The sequence below is a fragment of the Canis lupus genome, chromosome 34 (assembly GCF_011100685.1).
Source record: "Canis lupus familiaris isolate Mischka breed German Shepherd chromosome 34, alternate assembly UU_Cfam_GSD_1.0, whole genome shotgun sequence".
In the NCBI taxonomy this organism is placed as follows: domain Eukaryota; kingdom Metazoa; phylum Chordata; class Mammalia; order Carnivora; family Canidae; genus Canis; species Canis lupus.
The window spans coordinates 32,782,317-32,804,505 of NC_049255.1; the positions used below are offsets into that span (position 1 = coordinate 32,782,317).

Below are 22,189 nucleotides of genomic sequence, written 5' to 3' on the forward strand. Positions count from 1 at the left end.
TAAATTTTCCAGTGGCCACGTTACAAAAGTAAAAATAAGCATGTGAAATCATTTTAAGAATACATCCAAAGTACTATCATTTCAATATGTAATTAATATAAAATACTCCTTATGGAGTTATTCTTCAATCTTTTTCTTATACTAAGTATTCAAAATCTGGTGCGTATTTAATACTTGAGGTACAACTCAATTTGAACTAGCCATACTTCAAGTACTCAACAGCAACGTGTATCAAACAGTTCAAGTCTACAGACAATGAAAAAGTTCACTCTGAGTGACTTGGCTGTGTATTTGCAAGGTATCCTTAATATGTTCCACACACAGGACTTGTTTTCCCATCAAAAACACTGTTTAATGGTTATGTTCTGTAATTAAGCTATATGGAAAACATCTTTTTGAATTATACTTTTACAACAGTTTTTATCAAGTCAAATAATAGAAAAATAAATTCAAAAATATACTCTAAACCTAAAGAGAGAAGATTCCAAAGTAGTCAGTTTCCAAAGCACAAAGTAACAAAAAGATGAATGCTAAGGAAACAGCATTTGTTTTAATTCACTTTTGGCAAGTGTTTTAAACTTTACAGAGTACACTAAAGCAGATGTGAGACAGGTGAAGAGGTTTTCACTAAAAGGAAATAAAGTGGCAATTATCACATGGTATTCAGATTTATAAGTAACATACATTTTAATCATCATAATAAATTATTTGTACCTCACCTTAATGAAAGCTGCTCTCAGTGTCTGAGCTGCAGACAGGTTTACTCGTTCTAGCTGCAATATAAATTTTAAATTGCTATTAGAATCAATTTTCTTAGAAAAAGCACATTTCTGATATTCCATTATATAATAATAACACTGATAAATCCATCATTCAATAAACAAAAATACTTGCAAATTCTAAATCACCTTAATTCTTCAAATACACAGGTTATCTAAAATTTTCGTTAGAAACCATGAAAAATTAAGGATGTATGAGTTCTCCATTAAAAAAAAAAAGACACACTACCTTGAAAGTAGATTTATGATAAATCCAGAATGCAAAATAGTATTAAGTCCCCATAGAAAGAATAAACATATTTACTTCAATTATTGAAAATACGGTTCAAGATCAACTCCCAATGCTCTGTTGCAAATATAGGGCAAACTGGGTATGCTCTGAATAGACAATGTCCAACAACAAGAAAACATTTATTAAGATTTTTTATATTTATTACCTCACCCCTTTTAAATTATTTTACAATCCCTTAGCCAAGGATTAAGCTGAGTTTAGTCTATTTTATTAAATAGCAAATGGTACTGACAAAAGAGTTGATCCTAAATAAAGACTGCGGATCATCTGTCCTCTATTTTATCCAGATTAAAAAAAGGTTACCTAAAATACTAAATCAAAAGTTCAATATCAAAGCTTTTAAAATAGTATCAAATATGTGAGGTTTACAATTTTGAAAGACACATGTCTTTATTGTACACTTTACAGAATTCACTTTTCAGCAAGCCAAAGAGACATACAATTCCATAAAAATAATGCCATTTGTTGAAGAGTTAACTGCTATGCTTAAAGTAACCACCTTCAGTTAAATTCATATTCTTTTAATCCCTAAAGACTGGGCCAATTAACTCAATAAAACTCAATGTATATATTTTTTTACTGGGGACAATATTAAATGTTCAAAAACAATGTAAACAAAAATTGGATAGGATTTTTATGCCAGTGGAATATTTTTACCAAAACCTATGAACATATCCTATCTTGCAATAACTATTCCTTTCAATCCTTGAGGTAATAAATATAAGTTTTCCTTTACAGACAATATACACATATACATATCTAAGGAATCGCCTACACTTTATTAAACCAATTTTTTTTCTAAACATGACAGAAATGCCGAGAACTTTATCTCCTTACAAATTATACACCTTAAAGCATAAAAGCAACAAAATATGCCAACATAAATACTTTATCTCCAAAAATAAATAAAAGACCATTTAATTCAGTTTTAAACTTGGCTTCTACAAATCCAGTAAAATCTAACCTTGCCTTACTAGGTAAAAGAGAAGACACAAGAGGACCAGGTAGACAAATACAGCAAAAAAGCAATATATAAGCTTATAAAATTAAAGTATGCTGCCACAAATGAAAAATTTTCTTCTTCCACAGAATTCATTTAATTGTAACAAATACTATTTAAGATTAAAATTATAATACAGCTCTTCTGATCTCAAGATCTTGCGTAAGGGAGGGAGAGGCAGACAGACAGGATGAATGTTTCCACTCTGATAGGAACCATTTCCTTATTTGGGTTTACACCACACTCTGACCTCTTTCAACAAGTCAAAGGTCTGAGTCAGATGTGTACCTTCAAGTATCAGCATTATTAACTTATTCTGTACTGCCCTGGCTGGTATGTGAAAGGGTCAAGGCAAGTAAAAGAGGCCCAGAAAAGTCAGCAAAGAACTAATAAAATTAGCCAAGACAGACATCAGATTTCTAGATTAAGTTTACATATGTGTATCTTGGAAAAGAAAGGGAAAGGTCAGGCATATACTAAATCAAATCTGTGAGCTGTGAAGCACCTCAACCAGAACTCTGCTGGGAGTCATTTTGGGATACATTATATACCCACACGTCTGCCAATAAACCCACTAGGCTTTTATTACTCATGTGATATCCCTATTGCCCAGGGAGTACCAGGCATACAGCACATATCTATTGTTTTTATTTGAACTTAATCTCTCATCCATAATTTATCTAAATTGTTCTTGAATCTATTTATAATTTGTAGTCTGTAATACTTAAGACAGCAAGATATGTTCTTATCTTCCCTAATAAAAAGTGCTTCCCTTTTAGATCTTTCACTTGTGATGGATGATTTGATTAAAGATCATGTTCATCTTACCTTTCATGACAGTACTAGCTTCTGGTAGTATCCTAATAACAGTTATCATTTAGTTAGCACATATAATGAATTTTGCTATATATTTTTATATAGAGTATCTCAACCTCACAATCTCTAGCTATCATCATCTCTATTCTACTGAGGCAGAAATTCAGTTTGCATAAATTTACCCAAGTTCAATAGCTAGTACACAAAGAGGCAGGATTTATGCATAACAAATCTATCTGGCTCCAAAACCTGTGCACAAGTCACCTGAATTACTAGGATAATTAGTGGATGTTTTGGAAACAAAAGAAAATGGTAATTCTTTTCTGTTCTAAACAAATCCCTGTGTTTCTAATCATGTGTAAAAAAAGTCAATGTGAGAGATACAAAAAAATAGATTATAGTCCTGGAACCCCAGAAGATCAATTTAAGTAAGCAGCTACATGGATATTGATGGGACCACTATCAGCTGAAGTAGAAAAAAAAGTCTTTATGGAAATGAGGTCTGAACTGGTCCCTGAAGAATGTACCCTCTTAAAATCACCTTCCTTGGCCATTTGCCCACTTACACGTTTCTTCAGAGTTGGTAACATACATGGGCATGTTTTTATATTAAGTTTAGAACAGAAAAGAATTACCATTTTGTTTCCAAAACTTCCACTAATTATCCTAGTAATTTTTTTAGCATTTGGGATTACAGTTGTTGGCTAGGGTATCTTTAAAGAGCTAATGCAATCATTTCTTAGTAGTAATTGATTCTGAATTCAAAGGAGGAGTAGGGAACATATGATTACACCTTGCATTAAGGGATATCTGGACTAGGAGAGGCTTTCCTTGGGCTTCAGCCATCTAGGAATTCCACGTCACCAGTAAAAGGTAAAGGAAAAGTAAAAGGGTAAAGGAAAAAAAGGGTAAAGGAAAAAAAGGGAATGAACACAAGAGAAAAGGGGACCAAATCGCATCTTATCAAAAAGGCAAAGTGCCTCCTGAAGTCCCAGCTAGAGGGAAATGAACCTAACAGTGGAGCTCTCACTCCAACCTCATATTCTCCCCACTCTTAGTTTTGTGAGCTCCTCCTGTAGTTTATTCTTCATAAACTTGAGAGCACTATTAACTGCAAACTTGTCAAATTTAACTCTCATATGTTTATAAAAATATTTCAAAAGCTTACACATAAATTGATCCCATAGGGACCGCATTTATTGCACTGGTCCCTCCAAAGATATCAGTTCATTCCTATACTTGACTCTCTAGTTATCAAGCCCATGTCTTACACCTGTAATTTAAAAACAAAATCCATTTAATTCTTTGGTTGCTCAAGTTTTGCAGGTCTTGCATTAAATCCTCTGAAAGTATTCCTCCTTTTGTTTTTTTAAGGTCAAAAAAATTAGGTTAGTGGGGCACCTGAGTGGCTCAGGGGGTTAAGCATTTGCCTTTGGTTCAGATCACAATCCCAGGGTCCTGGGATCATGCCCTGCATCAGGCTCTCTGCTCAATGGGGAGCCTGCTTCTCCTTCTCTGCCCCTCCCCCTGCTTGTGCTCTCTCACTTTCTCAAGTAAATAAATAAAATCTTAAAAAAAAAAAAAAATTAGGTTGGTTCTAAATTATCTACAAATCTCGCTTCCTCAAAATCAAGCATGATTTTTCCATGCTGACATCTTTCCCCCACCACACAAAAACTATCGATCCTATTCTTTTAAAGGATTCAAACAAGGCTTAGACACAAGAAAAAGGGGCACCTGGGTGGCTCAGTCAGTTAATAAGCATCCAACTCTTGATTTCAGCTCAGGTTATGATCTAAGGGTCCTGGGATCAAGCCCAGTGGTGGACTCCCCACTCAGCAGGAAGTCCGCTTCTCCCTCTTCCAAAGCCCCTCCCCCTGCTCATGCTCTCTCTCTTAAATAAACAGATAACTCTTAAAAAAAAAAAGGCACAAGAATAAAAGGTTCATCTCTATGACTCAAATGAAAATGAGGTGAGTCAGGTCAAAAAAAAAGCTAGAACAAAAGTACATAGACTCGAGGCTACCTATAACTTTTGTGCTACCACACAAAAGACCAATGCAATCATGTGTTTTATACATATTAAATGTAGTAAATGTTTCTAAAATAATCCATTTCTGGGGTCACCATGTTGTCCAGCAAAAAAAAAGTAAGCAGAGCCACCTATTATAAAAATGTTTCATTAAAAATTGCCTAGGAGGGAGCACCATGGGTGGCTCAGTGGCTAAGTGTCTGCCTTTGGCTCAGATCGTGATCCTGGGGTTCTGGGATCGAGTCCCACTTCAGGCTCCCCTACGGAGCCTGCTTCTCCCTCTGCCTCTCTCTCTGCCTCTCATGAATAAATAAATAAAATATTTTTAAAATAAATAATAAAATCTTTGCCTACAAGAATGCAAAACTCTAAGGAATGATCACAGTTCTACCAGAAAATTGCATGAAAGACTTGAATAACTACATTCCTAGTACTATTCTCAGCACTACAATATATTAAGTCATTTATTTCACAGAGTTATGAGAAATAAGTATATTATGGGTTAAGTCATTTATTTCACAGAGTTATGAGAAATAAGTATATTATGGGTTAGCATCATCTTATAAATAAGGAAAGATAAGATTACATAGCCTACAGTAAGGGACAGAGTGGCAATTTTTACACAAGATATTAACTGTGATCACCTCTAAATGGTGGTACTGCAGGTAAAACCCAGGCATTCACTGTGGAGAAGTGTGTTTTTACTATGCTCCAATTTGAGGGTTTGATTTTTTTAAATTAAAAAAGGGGGGGGGGATAGCTAGGTATGTGAAGTTGGAGAAGTATTCCCAGATTTCATTTGCTTATTGGATAAAATTAAGAGTTGCATATTCTGCTGAGTTGGCAGAAAGAACTAGGCTGGATGCTTCTGAATAGAGTATTAATTACTTATTTAGAAATACCATTTTTGTGTGATTTATAAACAAGCATATAAACCCTTGGTGATCTAAAATTCATATTTGGTTGCAAAACTGTTTATTTCTATCTCAAAATACAATGGCTATTTCTTCAGAAATTATACATCACCTTAAATCAATTCCTCTAAAAAGTCATAGGAAATGATGATACATGGTATATCTTTTCCTGGAATGAAGAATTGAACCCTACCTCTCTCCTCCATGCACAAAGAATCAGTAGAAAGTAACACAGCACATGAGTACCTAATCTAAGATCTGTCATGAGGCTTCTATAAACTCACTATTCCATAAGGTAACTGGGAGACCTATTTCACAGTACATTTACAACACATGCAATATACTTGGACTCTGAACTCTGTAGCAGCTGATTAAGAAGACTACTCCTTTCTCAGCTATCTTGGCATAGCTTCATTAAGTTTAGCAAGCATCAGACTCCCAGAATGCCACATATGACTTTGCTTGTGAACTGGAGTAACAGTACTCAAATTTCCCAGGTGTAAGGATGCCCTACTATCTAAAAATCTGTTCTACAAGATGACTTTCAGATTACCGTGGATACTATGGATGTAATATTAAGGTGAGAATGCAGAAGCTTTTTTAACTCTTACAATACACTGTGGACAAAATTAAGTGCATAATTTAGCTCCAGAGTTAAACATTCATCTCTACTCTGGTACTACTTTCTATAAAATTAATTTGACCACCATTTTATCTTTAAATCCACATAACATAGAAAAACAGAGTCAAACTAAATTCTAATTTTCCCATTAGTAGATCTGTAGAAAAATCTATGTTTGAACTATAGTTTAACTGATCAGAGATGTCTCATTTTAGATGTTAAATTAATATACTGGAATGTCAGAGAACAACGCCAGTTTTTTATTCTTTTCAACTGAGCATTTCACATTTGAAAGTACATTTTATTTCATTCCTAAATCAAGCCACAGATTTCATATCCTTATTAAAGAGACCTACTACCACTATTCCTAAAAGCCTGTTATTTCTGAACACACTTGTTTTTAAATAACATGGCAGAAATAACTTTTTATAAAATGCTTGTTGCCATAATGTTAGATCATAAATTCAAGAATTAGACCCTGACAATATGACATAGTAGCTCAGTCTGCTTTATCTAGCCATTTGATTTTCAAATCAGTTTTTTTTAATTTATTTATGATAGTGAGAGAGAGAGAGAGAGAGAGAGAGAGGGAGAGAGGGAGAGAGGGAGAGAGGGAGAGAGGGAGGCAGAGACACAGGCAGAGGGAGAAGCAGGCTCCATGCACCGGGAGCCCGATGCGGGACTCGATCCCGGGTCTCCAATATCGCGCCCTGGGCCAAAGGCAGGCGTCAAACCGCTGCGCCACCCAGGGATCCCTCAAATCAGTTTTAACAATTAATTCTTGAACCAACTATGAAACATTTGGCAAACATTCTAATTCTGGTCCCATTAACCCACATATTTTTTAGGTATCATCTGTCGAGAATCGTTGCCTTTATTTCTGGAAGAGATTTACCAGCCCATTCATAGCCTTTCTTTTACTTTCAAATTAATTTTTCTTATACATTAATAAATTAGAAAATATATCAGTATTAATCCTAATAGTTCATTTTATCAGAATCTCATATCCTATATAACTATTTTCCAAAGGCAAGATTCATATAAAATCCATTTTCCATATGTAAGAAAAGACCACTCTAGTTGTTAGGAAAAAAGCTTCTCTTACTCCTTTTCACTAACTAGAGGATCAAACAGAAGCTCTGCAATGTAAATTGTCCTTTCTTTAAGTAAAGACTCGTAACACTAGATAAATATAGAAATGCCCCAAATAACTTGGCCCAAATGCCCATAGTGATAGCTAGCTATACAGACCCAAGAAGAAGGAGCACCTCTGGGTAGAACTGCCATAATGGTCTTGAAGCACCTGAGATGTTAAAATACTAATCATCAACGTACATTATTTAATAGCTTGAGTGACTGTCTTCTTGCCTCAAGGTAAGGTATAAGGATAATAAAATAATGCATTTGCTTCAACATCTGTGTTCTCTACAGTTCTTGAGAAGAGGTATAATGCCTTTTTCTTTTCCACATTTCCAGACCCTAGCAGACTACTCAGCAAATAAATGGCTGACATTTAGTAAATATTTACTAAACAGAACTGAAGCACTTGCTTCTAACAAGAACTGTAGTCTTATAATGAGTGGGTACATATTAAAACAAAATGGTGGAATTAATTACTGGGAGGCTGGCTATACCCGCCAGAGATGGGTATTACCAGCCCTAAGAGAGTGCCTCCAATGCTACTATAGTATCAGTATAACAGGGACACGTTTTTCAAAAGATGCCTCCTATTGCTTCCTCTTTAGTAACAAAACTAAATTTCCCAACCTCCTTTCCAGCTAGGTGTGATCATAAGACTAAATTCTTGCCAATGAGATGTAAATGGAAGTCCTGTATAGGACTTTCGGAAAGGTTCCTTGAAGGAAGCTGAACTAGCTGGAAGTAACATTCCACCTCCTGTTCCACTTTCTTGTGTCTTCCAAACAACAACTGAGGACATGATGAGTAGAGATTCAGCAGCCATCTCACATGCTAAAGTGACCTTGATAATGGAAAGTAGGCAAAAAAAAAAAAAAAAAAAAAAAGAAAGTAGGCACTAGGACACTGAGTCATAATAATAGTAACACTGGACCACTTACCTCCACAATTTTTTATGCAAGAGAAATAACTTCTATCCAAGCTACTGTTTTTGAGTGTTCTTTTATGGTCACTGAACCTAATAACATTATTTGATAGATAGCATTTGAAATTTCAAAATGTATGTCTGAAATGGCAACTAGGTCTGTGATTTCCAAGTTAGAAGATGAATCACTTTCTATTGTCCCCAAGACTTAAGACCACAAAGGCAGCAAATACATTATTATTAAATATAATAATGTGGGAGAAATGGCTCTGAAATACAGAATCTTACTCCTATACAAATAACTTTACAAAAAGGAATCGTCACTGGAAATGGTGAGGGTTTCCAGGTTACAGCAGTAACAATAAGATCAATGGTGTTGATAGCTTTATAATTAATAGCAAAATGAAACAAAACAAAAACAAAAACCCTAATTAAACAGAAAGGCTAAGGCTGAAGCCACTGAATTTAGAATCCTAGATTTAGCCCTACGTAATTTCAGGAACATCATTTCACATATTAGGAACTTGGTTCACCATTTAAAAGGAGGAGCGTGATTAAATTATTTCTAAGGAATTTCCAGCTCTAATTCTCTAACACCTTGGCATATTAATATTAAAAAAAAGAAAAACTGAAAATGTATTAAGTCCTAGAAAATTCCTCAAATAAAAAAGCAACTACATCTTTAGATACTAAAGCAAGGTATCTTCCATTTATTAGTAAAATGTCTTGTCTCTACTGACTAGAATTCATCAGGGTATTTTTGTACACATTCTTCTGGCTACCTATAATGTACACATTCCAAACCCAACTGTTTAACCCTTATTTATCTCTTTTCAATCTTAGCATATATGTCTCATCTTCAGTGAGACTGGTCCTGACCCCTAACATAGAACATAGATCCCACCTATTTTAGGTGACACACTTTTTTTGTGACTTCACAGCACTTACCACAACTTCCCATTTATATAATTATTTGTATTATTTTGTTCAATGTCTGTCTCTCCTTTTATAGTGAAACCTCCAGATGGGAAGCAACATATCTAGGTCTCCCCCAAACCCCCTCAACTGTTTTATGTCCAGTCCTGGTACATACAATGCCTAACACATAGATGAAATTCCTTTATGTATTTGTTATATGAAGGAACAAACAAAGGAATAAATGAGGCAGGCATCAAGAATTGCAGATGATCGATCACATGAGGAAATGTTCACGCACTTACCTCATTAAACACAGGATACATGACTGCATAGAGGGGCATAGAAACCATGGAAGTGGTCTCAGCTTCATTCTTCATCTCTTCCATTGTCATCCTCATTCAAAAGCCAACTACAGTAGAAAAAGCAGTGCTAAAATGCAGAGGAATCTTCATTCACTGCAGTATTTCTTCTTTTTTTTGTGATAAAAGAATACGGCACAAAATATATACTGATCTGATTAAAAGGGAAGAAAGAACAGAGATTTACTATATTAAGGGAAAACTACAAACACCAATAGCTTTATTTTCCTGTGTTCCTATCTTATGAAGAGCTGATTTGCTAATGTATCTTACTTGTGAAGGTACTCCTGATCAGTGAGCCATCTCTTTTCCTCCTCAGACTCAAGAATCTGCCTTTTCTTACACTAATTTTCCCTTGTTAGGTACTAATTCACAAAGATGTGATTCATGAACCCACTCATCTTCAACTAAGAGAGAGTGCTCCCTGAAGCACCATAGAATAATGACGCATCTAGTTCCCTCATACACAAATACAACAAAGTATCAACAAAATGTCTAATTATAGCATTTATATAGCATTTATACGTAACGTAAAACTAGAACTATGAAATATATAAAGCATTAATATTTACAGAGAACTGCCTTAAGAATTAAGAAAAAAAGAATTTAGGTGGTTAGATTAAAATCTTTTTGCTAATAGCTCACTGATTTTGCCACCTAAAAATAACAGAAACATAGCCAAGCACCAAAGATTTAAAGAAAATTTTAAAACTGGGAAAATTCTATCAAATGCAGTCTATTTGGGGGAAAATGTTATTTAATTTTGCCAGTGGTATTTCTGAATCTTTGTCCAAATGTGGCATAAAAACTAAGTAGAGAGATCCATTGACACTGTTAGTTTAGAATTAAAATACTGAGAGTTCAAAAATATAAGAGAGAAATTTTGCCTTAAAGAGCTGAGGAAATATGCTGGGTTTTAAGAGAAAGTCACTATCTTTATTTGCTTTGGTAGGCTAAAAGATGAGCCTAATTCTAAAGTGAAAGAGTAGTATTAGTGACATACCATATTTTAAACAATGTATATTGGTATATGTATTTAAAAACCATCAATTTTGAATAATTTCTACCATTTATAAAGCATTTTCAGATCATAAAACACTTTTAGTCCTCAGAGTAACTTACATTAACCGCCATTCTAATCTTATGGAAAAGCAAGTTCTGAGATGATGACTTGACTAAGAACACACATGCAGAGGATCAAGACTTCATCCTAATATTCTCAATCCAGAAATAATAATTCCACATAAAAAAACTTAAGTTTGAAGTAGAAACAAAGAACCTCAGCATACCTATACCCAAGAAAATACCCATTCACTGAATAAATGTGTGTTAAGCACCCACTCTGTGCAAGATGCAGTGGGGGGTGATTAAGATTTGGTCCTGATCATTAAAACTTATCTGGGCCAGATGTGGAAGACCTAAGCAGTTTAAAAGATATAATCAAAGGCCCAGAGTATGTAGACCTTCAAAAAGCTCTAATAACCTATCCCATTTGAGAACTGCTTACTATCCTTCCATAATATCTACCAGTGAAGGGGAATTCGACACCTATGCAAACAGTTTAGTCCCATTTCTGGTAGTTCTAAATATGGATAATTTTTCATCTGGGGGCTGAAAGCTACTCTCTGACCTCACAGAACCAAATAAAGAAATAAAAATAAATAGGCCAATTCCTAAGTTTTATTCCATAGGGTAACAGAAAACTATTACCTGATCAGATCACTTATTTAAGCAGATTACTTTGGGTAGACTGTTAAGGATAGAGGAACATAAACTGATGGCGATGGCAGGGGAAACTAAGAGACCTAGTACAGTTACATAAAAGACTAAGTGGGCCCAAGCAAGTAGCAAGAGGAAGAAGGTAATTATCAACTGCTATCCTGCTGTTTCTATTTAACTACTTAATTGGCCATTTGGTAATCTACTTTTCCCCCTTAGAAATAAATTGTGAATACCTTTTCATATTAAACTTAGGGGAAAAAAGGGGGCTGAAATTCAGGGATAGTAGTCAAAATGATGGATATGGATGCTCAGCGTAGACAGTAATTGAAGGCATCAGTATCAGTGGGGAAAAAAAAAAAAAAAAGTGAGAAATAGCAGAACCAACACCAGACCTTGAAGAACTAGCTCATCGGTTAACAGGGGGAAAAAAATCATTTGTTCATGTAACAAATATTCTTCTTTACCTATACAGAATTAGGCCTAGGACTAGCTACAGAGCAGTGAACAAGACAGTCTCTGACCTCATGGAGTTTATACTATGAAAGGAAAGCCAGAAAATGAACAACTGTCAGTCTCACAAGGCAGAAGTTAGGATGCTATACTACTATGGGAGAACTGGGGGAGACAACAAGCATCACAGAAACCAGGTGTTTCAAAGAGAAGGTGATCAAAAGTTTTACTGCTCCCGAGCATGGACAATATTTTTTTAAAAAATTATTGGATTTCTTGATGAGGTCATGAATAATGCTTAAAGAGTAACATCACTGTATACTGGGGAGGCGGGGAGGAGAGAACTACCTGTAGGACCTGCAACAGTGGGTGAGAGAGGTGATCTCAGTAAAAAGGAGGTCAAATACTAAAGTGGGCTCAATTGGACCATGTTTGTCTTATTCTTTTCAGCACATATGTATCCCTTCATATATAAAGGCAAACAGAAGTGAAGGGATCAGTAAAAGTGGCTAGAGCCCCTTTCAGAACTCCTGCTGGCACTAGCAATCTATCCCACTAAACCTGTTGAAATACTTATTTTTTCCCTTTTGTAAATAGTGGCATTGATTCTTTTTTTTTTTTAATGGTGTTGAATCAATATTATCATCCCACATCAGGAAAGTTTCACTTAAGATATTTATGATTCAAATTTAAGGAAAACTAGACACATACATATGTACTTCTCTCTAAAACTAACTTACAGTACTATCAGCTACTATTATTAGTCATCAAGAAGTATTATAGTAATATCATGAGCTAAATAGGTGGCTGTCCTACACCACACTTACCTACCTTTTAATATTGTCCCTATGGAAGATGTTCCAAAGAACCAATTTACAACTGAACTTCTCAGAACACATATTCACAAATTGCAGCCACTCAGTTTCATTAGTGTTTACATGAGATTAAAAACCAACAATTTCAACAAGGCTTTTTTTTAAATATTAAATTGTTCTGCCAATTTTAGTTCAAGTTAAAATAGGCTGTTATTCCTTCTATATGCTTCTTTGAAATGGTTCAATGGACAACCTGCAATTACTCCAAGCAACAAATGCCTGTTAACCTAAAGAGCAAGGGTCAACTGAGCTAAGCAAGGGCTAGGGCCCTGTCCCTCTGAGAAGGTTTCTTCCTTTCCCCATGGGTGTGGTCAGGCCCTGGGCAGCACATTACCCAAGTTTTAGCTCTCTTAGGCATGCTGGTTTCTGAGATGAGTGTTGAGCATGCATGCAGAGCCAACTGAAGATTAGTAACTCCCAAATCCCAAATCTAGAAAGGCCTTAAAAAGTCCCCTCATCTACCATGTAGTACAGTAGAAACCACAGTCCAAAAATTGACTTGTCATGGTTATAACTGCTAAGTAATAATAAATAATAAATTTAATGTGGGTATGGTGGCAACAGGGCAAGAGCTACTTAGTTGCCCATTTCAAACATGTTGCACAGGGGGAAAGTTTTCATTTCAAAGTAAGCTTTGTTTCCCAAGGAATTAGCATCACAAAATTTTTTTAAAAACCACAACTACAGATGTCAATAACTTATGACAAAAGGTTATACTTTTAAGCAAATTTTTCTTCAAAAACACCCTCTGTGAAATGGGGATACCATACAGAGAGAATACAGGCAACCTATTCATTTATACTTTCCCCTTTATTTCCTTGAATGTTCAAAATAGCACTGCTAATTTCTGACACAAGATGAGTAAGTTTTACATATCTTCCTGCACTTAAGACCTAAATTATCATTTGTTTAGTGAGAGGAAAACAAAAAGAAGTTCTTGACCATCCCACAGCCAAACTCAGTCTTAGGAGTTTCTTTCTGTCCTGCCCTGCCCAAGAACCAACAGGAGTCTGTTCCTTTAAAGAAATCTACTCAGCTATATCTCAGGGCTCAGAATCAGCATTTCCTTAGAGAACCTTATTTTAATCCATCGGGGCAGGATATAATTCTAGAGCTCAATTTATTTACTCACAAATATAAGGAGTGGACAAACAAGTCTGGTACTGAAATATGAAGTTCTTGGGGAGAAAAGAAGGCTCCTAAGTAAATTCTCTTAAAACGTTTGTAGGCAAGTGTATTTGTCTTGTTATTCTTCATAGTCAAATAAAGAATTAAGCCCTCTCACCTGATCTTAAATTCTTGTAATTCCTTTAATTTCTCCTTAAAGAGGGAAAGTTTTATTTATTAATTGATTTTGGTTGGATCTCCAATCTGTTCATGAACATTTAGCTAAAAGAGGTTTATTCATTCTAACAGTAAGCAGAATTCACATTTATGCCACCATTTACAAATATATTTCCCCCCCCCCCCATAGAGACATTAGTCAGTGTAGAAGGCACACAGCATTTAAGTAATAATTGTTGAATGAACAAATTAACAAGATAAGAGATGGGCAATTTATAAGTTGAATCAGTCTTGCTAATATCAAGCCTAGCAAAGCAAAACATAGGTCACATTTACCAGATTTTACTACCTCTTGCTATCCCAAGCTCTTCCTAGTATAGTAAGCTAAAAGAATATTAGCATCAGATGATTAACTAAAATCAGAATTCCAACAGAAATTTACATGAAAACCACACAAAACTAAAGAAAAATAAAACAATCAGATTATACATTCTAATGTCTTTTATTAGGACTGCGGGGATATCTTTTAGATCAGGGGACAAAACTGGAATATAATTTAAAGGTTCACAAAATTTTCGAAGCGCAAGAATTTCCAACATTCTTCAGCAAGGTTAGCCTTGCTTTACACGTAAGCAAGATCCAGAAAGTTATCTAGCTTTTAGCACAAAGCAAAACTTTATCTATGGGAAATGGTGCAGGAGTGATGTAGCTTCCAAATGTTGGACAACCTAAGCCATCACAATCACTTCAGTGCCTATTAAAAACATTCCCAAGATGAATCAATCAGAATCTCCAAGATAGGGTCCAGGAAGCTATATTTTTAGCAGACAACCCTGATGATTCTAGGGTTGAATAGGACAAGCTGGAAATCACTGGTGTGGAGAGAACAGTGCCTAGAGAGTCCGAAAAACTAGTTGCGAAGGCCAGGCTCAGGGATATGGATAAAACTAATACCTGAGACATGAGTTCTTTTGGTTCTTTGCGGAAGTTTCACTTAATGACTGGCCTTGTTTTCCCAACAGAAACAAAGAGGGAATAAAATTATATCATTTTAAAGGCTCTGGTATTCCACATTTCAGTTAATAATAAAATTTTATTACTATGATCTACCACAGGTTCAAAAGTAATCTCATGGGAAATCAAAAAAATTTTTTATCAGATCACAAAAACTATTTATGCATTCTAGTAATGAGGTCCTCCCCAATAGTTAGTTGATTCAAGGCTTCAAGTACCTGACAATTCTTTGTGTTCTCTCAAGCACCTGGAATTATCAATCATACCCATCAGACTCCTAGAAAAACTAAATTTATTCTAAGGCTATGTAGCTCAGTCTAGCCATTTAGCTCAGATGAAAAGATGAGTCTGATAATCACAACCTACCTTTTAGGGCCTTCTCACCTCAAAATGTAGCCACTTGCAAACAAGAGACAAAATGTTTGTCTCAGAAGAGAAGCAAGCTCAGAAAAAGGGAGGCAGAGGCATAGGGTTCGGTAGGAGATCCTACTTAGACCAAAATAAGCTTAAAGTCTTCAAGATATACCTACATCCCTCTCTTTCCTCTGCAAATTATATTTTCTATAATTCGAGGTCTTCCATACAGTTTTCTTTTTTAATAAGGTTATGCAGAACTCTATCTCCTTGAACATGCACCATGGCAGTTCATTTTTTTTACTGAATTGTCCATATAGGAACATCTAGAAACAGTCCCTTGATAATGATTAAGTATAACATATGACACTGCCACCATATTTGTTTATGTATGTCAATTTTTTTTTTCTAGATGTTTTCAAAATATCAGTGGATAATTTGTGCACAGCTATGGAAAAAAAGCCCAAGTATTAAGGTCTGAAAACTAGGGCTCAAATTTTGGTACTGTCACTATAAACAATCTTATCTCTGGGCAAGGCACTTCAGCTCTGCATGCTTTAGTTTCTTTTTTAAATGGACAAAAAATGAGCTGCATACATGAAAGATACGTGGTTAGAATAAAAGATGAGGTGATTTCTAAATCAAACCATAAAACCTCTATATTAAATACCTATAATCTACAATGCACTGTTTTTGCACTTTTAAATAACTATTTAAAGAAAGCATACATTCCACTACGAATTATCACATCATTGGAGGTCTAACCTCTCGATCAAATTTTTAAAGGCACCCTCACGATTATAATACAATCTCCAGGTATTTGATACCACTAACTGGTTGAAGGACTCCAGCTATGGTTTGTTAAAAAACAAGATCAAAAAGGAGTCTTCAATCTGTTAACAGGATTGACCAAACAAGCATTTGCTAAGCTATTAATTAAGAAGTAACAGAGGTTCTAACTAAAACATTATCAGAAAGCTAAGATGTCTTGGAAGACAGTTAACACTGGCAGATTAGAACACAATGATCATGAAGACAAAATGCAAAAGTGCTCTAAATTTAACTCCATTCTCTTTATCATTCTTTGTTAATTCCCACATCTATCACAGATAGATACTCCTTTACTAATAAGCAGACTTGGTTCTAAACATACACTTAGAAAAGTCACTTAAAACTTGTAATTTAGTTTTCTATGGAATATTAAGATTCTAAAAAGCACTTCCAAATTCACAATGTTGCCTACAGAATAAGAGGAATAGGACTGCTTTCATTACACTTAGCTTATGTTAATAGTACTGTCATTAGAGAGAAAATAATAAGCATAGTGATTCTAGAACTACAGTTCCCTAGATTCAATCCTGGATCCTCTATTTACTTGATCTGGGGCAAGTTATCTAGTTTCTCTGTGCTAGTGTTCTCATCTATGAAATGTCAATAATAGTCTCTCTTAAATTGATTTGATGATTCAACAAGTTATTACAGATAAAGTGTTTAAAACAGTGTCTGGCACATAATAATTACTCAATATTAGCTATTAAAACTACATTTTAATCTAAGATGAAATATCAGATCTCTTTCTGGAAATCAGGTCTCCTGCAAAATCATCCAGCCAGGCATCTTAAGGATGCCTGAAAGATAAGTGATTTTAAGCCTCTTTAAAACAGCAGAACTTGGGATCCCTGGGTGGGGCTCAATGGTTTAGCACCTGCCTTTGGCCCAGGGTGTGATCGTGGAGTCCCAGGATTGACTCCCACATCAGGCTCCCTGCATGGAGCCTGCTTCTCCCTCTGCCTGTGTCTCTGCCCACTGCCCCCCACCACCCCCTCTCTCTCTGTCTCTCATGAATAAATAAATAAAATCTTAAAAAAAAAAAAAAAAAAACAGAACTGTTTTTCAAATACAATATTTTATCAAGAGAGATAAAACACACTAAACTGTTCATTTTTCCAATAAATGGATGAAGTAACTGGTTTACCAACCCCTCAACCCCTCCCTTTTATAGGGGTTCTTTAACAACGCTCTAGGACAATCAGGACACAAGCATTATAAACAAAGCATTACTAAGAACAAAGGGGAATGAGTGGTCCCAAAAGTAAGGGTAAGCGCTGGCAAGCCTTTCTGGACCTAGACTTTTCCATAACTCAGTTCTACATCTCATCTCTCACTAGTAAATTTACCCTTACTCTTGTCACATGCTTACGCATTTAAGAAATTTAAATGTAAGACTCTAAAATTTTAAAATGAAAACAACCATTATATAGTATTTCATCCAGTCTCCAAATTTTACAGAAAAAAATGTCCACAGAAATTCACACTAAGAAACAAAACAGAACGGTGATAGACAATTTAAACAAATATGCTACTAAGCTACTATAGCCTACTGTACAGGACATGTTAGTCTGCCAAAGAAACTACTTCTAGACTAACCTGCCCTGTTCTATGTCATCCATGGGTCAACCTGCTTACAGCCAAGACCTCCAGATTCCACACAGAGTGTTTGAAAACTGAAGCAAGCAGCAATGGGACTCTGACTCAAGGTCACTCCAAGTGGTACTAAGTAGTACAAATTTATGGATCCTCAATTTGGTGCTGCTGAGACCTCCAACTCATTCACCTTAAAAGTTAACTGCATCATGTCAGTGTGTGCACCTGCATATTTTGGAGAGCATCGTTTCTTGGGGGGTGGGAGGAGTATTGTTTCTTAACAAAGAAATCTATAAAATGGACAAGAGTTAAATTTTTCTACACACGGATGGACAGTATAGAGCACTAAATTTGAAATAAGGACCTGAGTTTCAATTTTTGCTCAGCTTGGTGTTAGCATGTAAGTTATTGAGAAATTAATGAAAATAATAAAGTGCTCAGCTTACATGGTTATTAAGAGTACTAAATGCATAGGAAGTACTTAATACAGTGGCTGACACACAATAAGCATTTAATTCATAGTTATTGACATTTTAGACAAAATTCTATGCACCTGACATGGCAATAGGATTGAAGCTAGGGTGAGGCAAACCAGACCACCTAGAGCACACAACTTAGCTCTGACTTCTGTGAGAGAGTGCCTCCTGAAATTTTGCATCCTAGGCACCTTGTTTACCTCACGTCAGTTCACACCTGCAGAGCACACACAATGACAACCTCTTATTGGTATCACAGTGTCACAAAGGCCACTTTACATAGCATATTTAAAAAAAATTTTTTTCTTCCCCATTTGCCCAATGGAGGCATAAATAAATTACTTGGACCACCAGAAAAAAAAAAAAGTTATATAACATCCAAAGCAAGTTACATGGTTTTAAAATACTTAAAAAGAATTTGGTCAACAAGTAAATTTTAAAATTATCTGTCAAGCCTATGTAAAAATTACTTTTTATTCTCTCCATGTAAATAGATCAACTTTAATAGAGAAAACTGTAGTCCAGAAGCCGACTGTGTAGCAGACTGAAATTAAGATGCAAAGATTTCAAGATAATTCATAAAAGGGCAAAAACCTAGTATAATAAATAGCTGTCAACAAAACCAAAGGACTTTTTACCCATGAATTACCTGATAGGAAATGGGAACAATAATAAAAGTAGCAACTGGCTTCTAAGATATTTCTGTACAACTAATTCATTGTTAGTTGGGAAAATAGTACATCTCTTTAGTTGTGACAATCCTTAATTTTTCTTTCTATTCCAAAGCCTAAATTTTTGTTGAATCCTAGCCTGAACAAAATTTAAATGAAAACATTTGTTGTAAGGTAGGAAACAAATTCATCCCCTTGAATATGTTCATCTTTTGTTATACAGTTCTTAATCTAGTAACTCATGAATCAAATAACGCTCAACCGAGTAGCCATTAAGTGTGAGGTACATCTTTCTATTTTCCTCTTTATTGGTAGTTGTGATCTCTTTTGTTTTAATTTCTCCAATATAATGCTAACGCTTTCTTTTAAAATCGCTTAGAAATTGAGCTAAACTTAAACCTTCATACTATCCCTGCTGTTCTTTATGCTTGAAGGTACGATTTAAGGAGACTGTACCACGTGGGTTAGGCCCACCTACTCTGTATCACTTAAAATCTTAGATACCTACCATTTATCTTAATAACTCTTAATTGCCTAACGTCCTCTATGAAATGCAATGTATATTTTCTTCACCTTACCTTCCAAAATTTCTTTGCACCAAAACACTGACACAAGGCTCTCAAATGCTGATAAAATTGTTAGTTCCAGATAACAAATTCACTGGGTCATTTGTTTAAAGCTAGGTGCTAATAAGGACAAGGTTTTACCTTGATGATAGCCATTAACTTCACTTTTAGCTCCTAAATGATCTCAAATACAAATGCTATTAGCACAAAAACAAAAGGATATCTGCTTGTATATACTGTTCCTCTTGTAGCTTTCCTTTCAAAATTGCAATTAATTTTTTAAGAGGGCACACCAAACTTAAGATAGCACCTCACAAATCTGGAGTTTTGACAACTTTGCCAGAATGCCGATTTTATTATGGATAAAGACATCCAAAAAAGGATAGATATTTCTGAATAAGTGACCACAGCAAAATTCAAAGTTCTCTGGAATTAAATTAATTAAACCTTGCAACATTGTGAACTGGTATAGGGAGCATTTGCAACCTAGAGGCCAGGTCTGACTCATCTACCATTCCCAAATGGCTTTTGTCATAGTAACCTTATATAAGTCCAAGACGACAATATGGGTGTAAGTAACATCGTAGGGTTTTGTCATTCCGTAACTCCAACCCCACCGGAGTTCAGTTCATCCTGAAGATGGCTGAATAAGGCAGGAGGTGTGTTTCAGTACCAGGGACCAAACAGTATGTTAGAGAAACTATACATTTTTTTTTCCTTCTATCAGCTCTGACCCAAAATTATCAAATGAACTGATGCAAGCAGAAGTACTTAATATGTAAGAAAAGGGGTAAAAGAGGTCAAAAGATAAAAAGAAAGAAAACTTAGAAAAAAAAACATTAGAAAGGCTAGGTAACCCATGTAAGTCTTCCCATCCCCTTCTCTTTTGTCCCACTAAATGAAACCACATTAAAGAGAAGTTTTTATTCCTTTCTCCATTTCCTAATAGCTACTGCAGTTCTCTGCAGTCTAAGTCAGCAAGTCTTAGGTGGAGATGTGGTGATGAAAAGTCAGAAAGAGTCCGTGCCCTTCAGGGTGGTGCAGTCTTTCAGGGAAGAGAACAATAAGGAAATACATGTCAAGCTGCCACTTTGCATAACTCCATGAGCATACCTGCCTCATGTTATACATATACTTACTGTATACAAGCTCAACACACATGCTTACATTTTTTGAAGAAAAACAAAAAAGAAAGAACTATTGAAATCCCTAAGTGATCATAATTCCAATTCATGAACATAAGCCCCAGAATGAAAGACAGGGCAGACCAGGGATCTGCTATTCCCCCCGCCACTTAAGAGCCACAGTACCTCTATGAGCAGATCATTTCTGTGTTATACATATTTCTTTTCCCACATGGCTCTGGATAACAAGTCATATATATCACCTACTACTCACAGGAAAAGTAATTCTATTAAAAGGAAAACTGGCTGGGTGAAAGTTAGGTTAGTCTCCAATGTAGTAACTCCCTAAAAGATTTTTTCAAGTGAATTTGAATATAAGTAATTTTTGCCTACCATACCAACCTTACCATCTAATATAAAAGTTCTTTTTAACTGCAACTCTAAATTTAACTGCCCTCCAATAGAGCTCAATCATTACATCATTTTCATGGCAAAGATTTAAAATACAGTCTCTTGAGTGAGGCAGCCTGGATTCAAATCCTAATTCCATGCAATTACTCCTTGTATAACCTCAGGCAAGTTGCTTAAACGCTCTATACTTCACTTTCTCTAATTTAAATTAGGGATATTAGTGCCTCTACCTCATTGGACTGCTCCAAGGATTATATGACGTCATGTGACATGCTTAGTGTGATGCCTGGCACTGAGTTACTGCTCAATAAATGCTATCAGATTATATCCCAGTTCATTCCAAATTTTTAAGGTAACTTCACACATAATATATACTCAGTAACTATTTGGCAAAGAAATGAACCAAAGTATCATTATGTAATCTATACTTACTTCTGGTAAACTTATTTCCAAGGGAATGGCCTGAGTAAACAATAGTGCCTATCATTTAATATACTGCACTGCTGTTACCCAAGTAATTCATAAACTTGCTGCTAAAATCCTTTTTTCCCCCCCTTTCTTTTAAATAGCAACAATTGATTCTAAGCAACTATAGAAGAGTAAGATTGAGACTGTATAGACTCAACTCACTTTTTGAGCAGTTAAAAAAAGTTAGTCAAACCAAAAATATAAGGGCGATCTTGAAAAGTAAGATTTGGGGCAGCCCCGGTGTCTCAGTGGTTTAGCGCCTCCTTCAGCCCAGGGCACGATCATGGAGACCCGGGATCGAGTTCCACGTCAGGCTCCCTGCATGAAGCCTGCTTCTCCCTCTGCCTGTGTCTCTGCCTCTCTCTCTCTCTCATGAATAAATAAAATCTTAAAAAAAAAAAAAAAAAGAAAGAAAAATAAGATTGTATATTACACTTACATTGGAGATGCAATATTGTAGCTAAAATTTAAAAACTGAATTTTTCAAAAAAAAGATAAAAATAAAAACAAAAACTGCATTTTTCCTCTTCCTACAGACAAAAATAGACCAAACTAC

General features: G+C 35.3%; 1 protein-coding gene across 1 annotated transcript in view; it reads right to left on the minus strand.

The window, feature by feature from the left end:
* Window positions 1–22,189, minus strand: part of PDCD10 (programmed cell death 10) — a 41,999-nt gene that overhangs the window by 14,497 nt on the left and 5,313 nt on the right. The window contains exons 2-3 of the mRNA XM_038583812.1: window positions 9,738–9,948; window positions 720–773 (exon numbers count right to left, since the gene is read on the minus strand). Of these exons, the coding sequence (XP_038439740.1) occupies window positions 720–773; window positions 9,738–9,833 (150 nt within the window). The 5' untranslated portion in view covers window positions 9,834–9,948. The remainder of the gene's footprint in view (window positions 1–719; window positions 774–9,737; window positions 9,949–22,189) is intronic.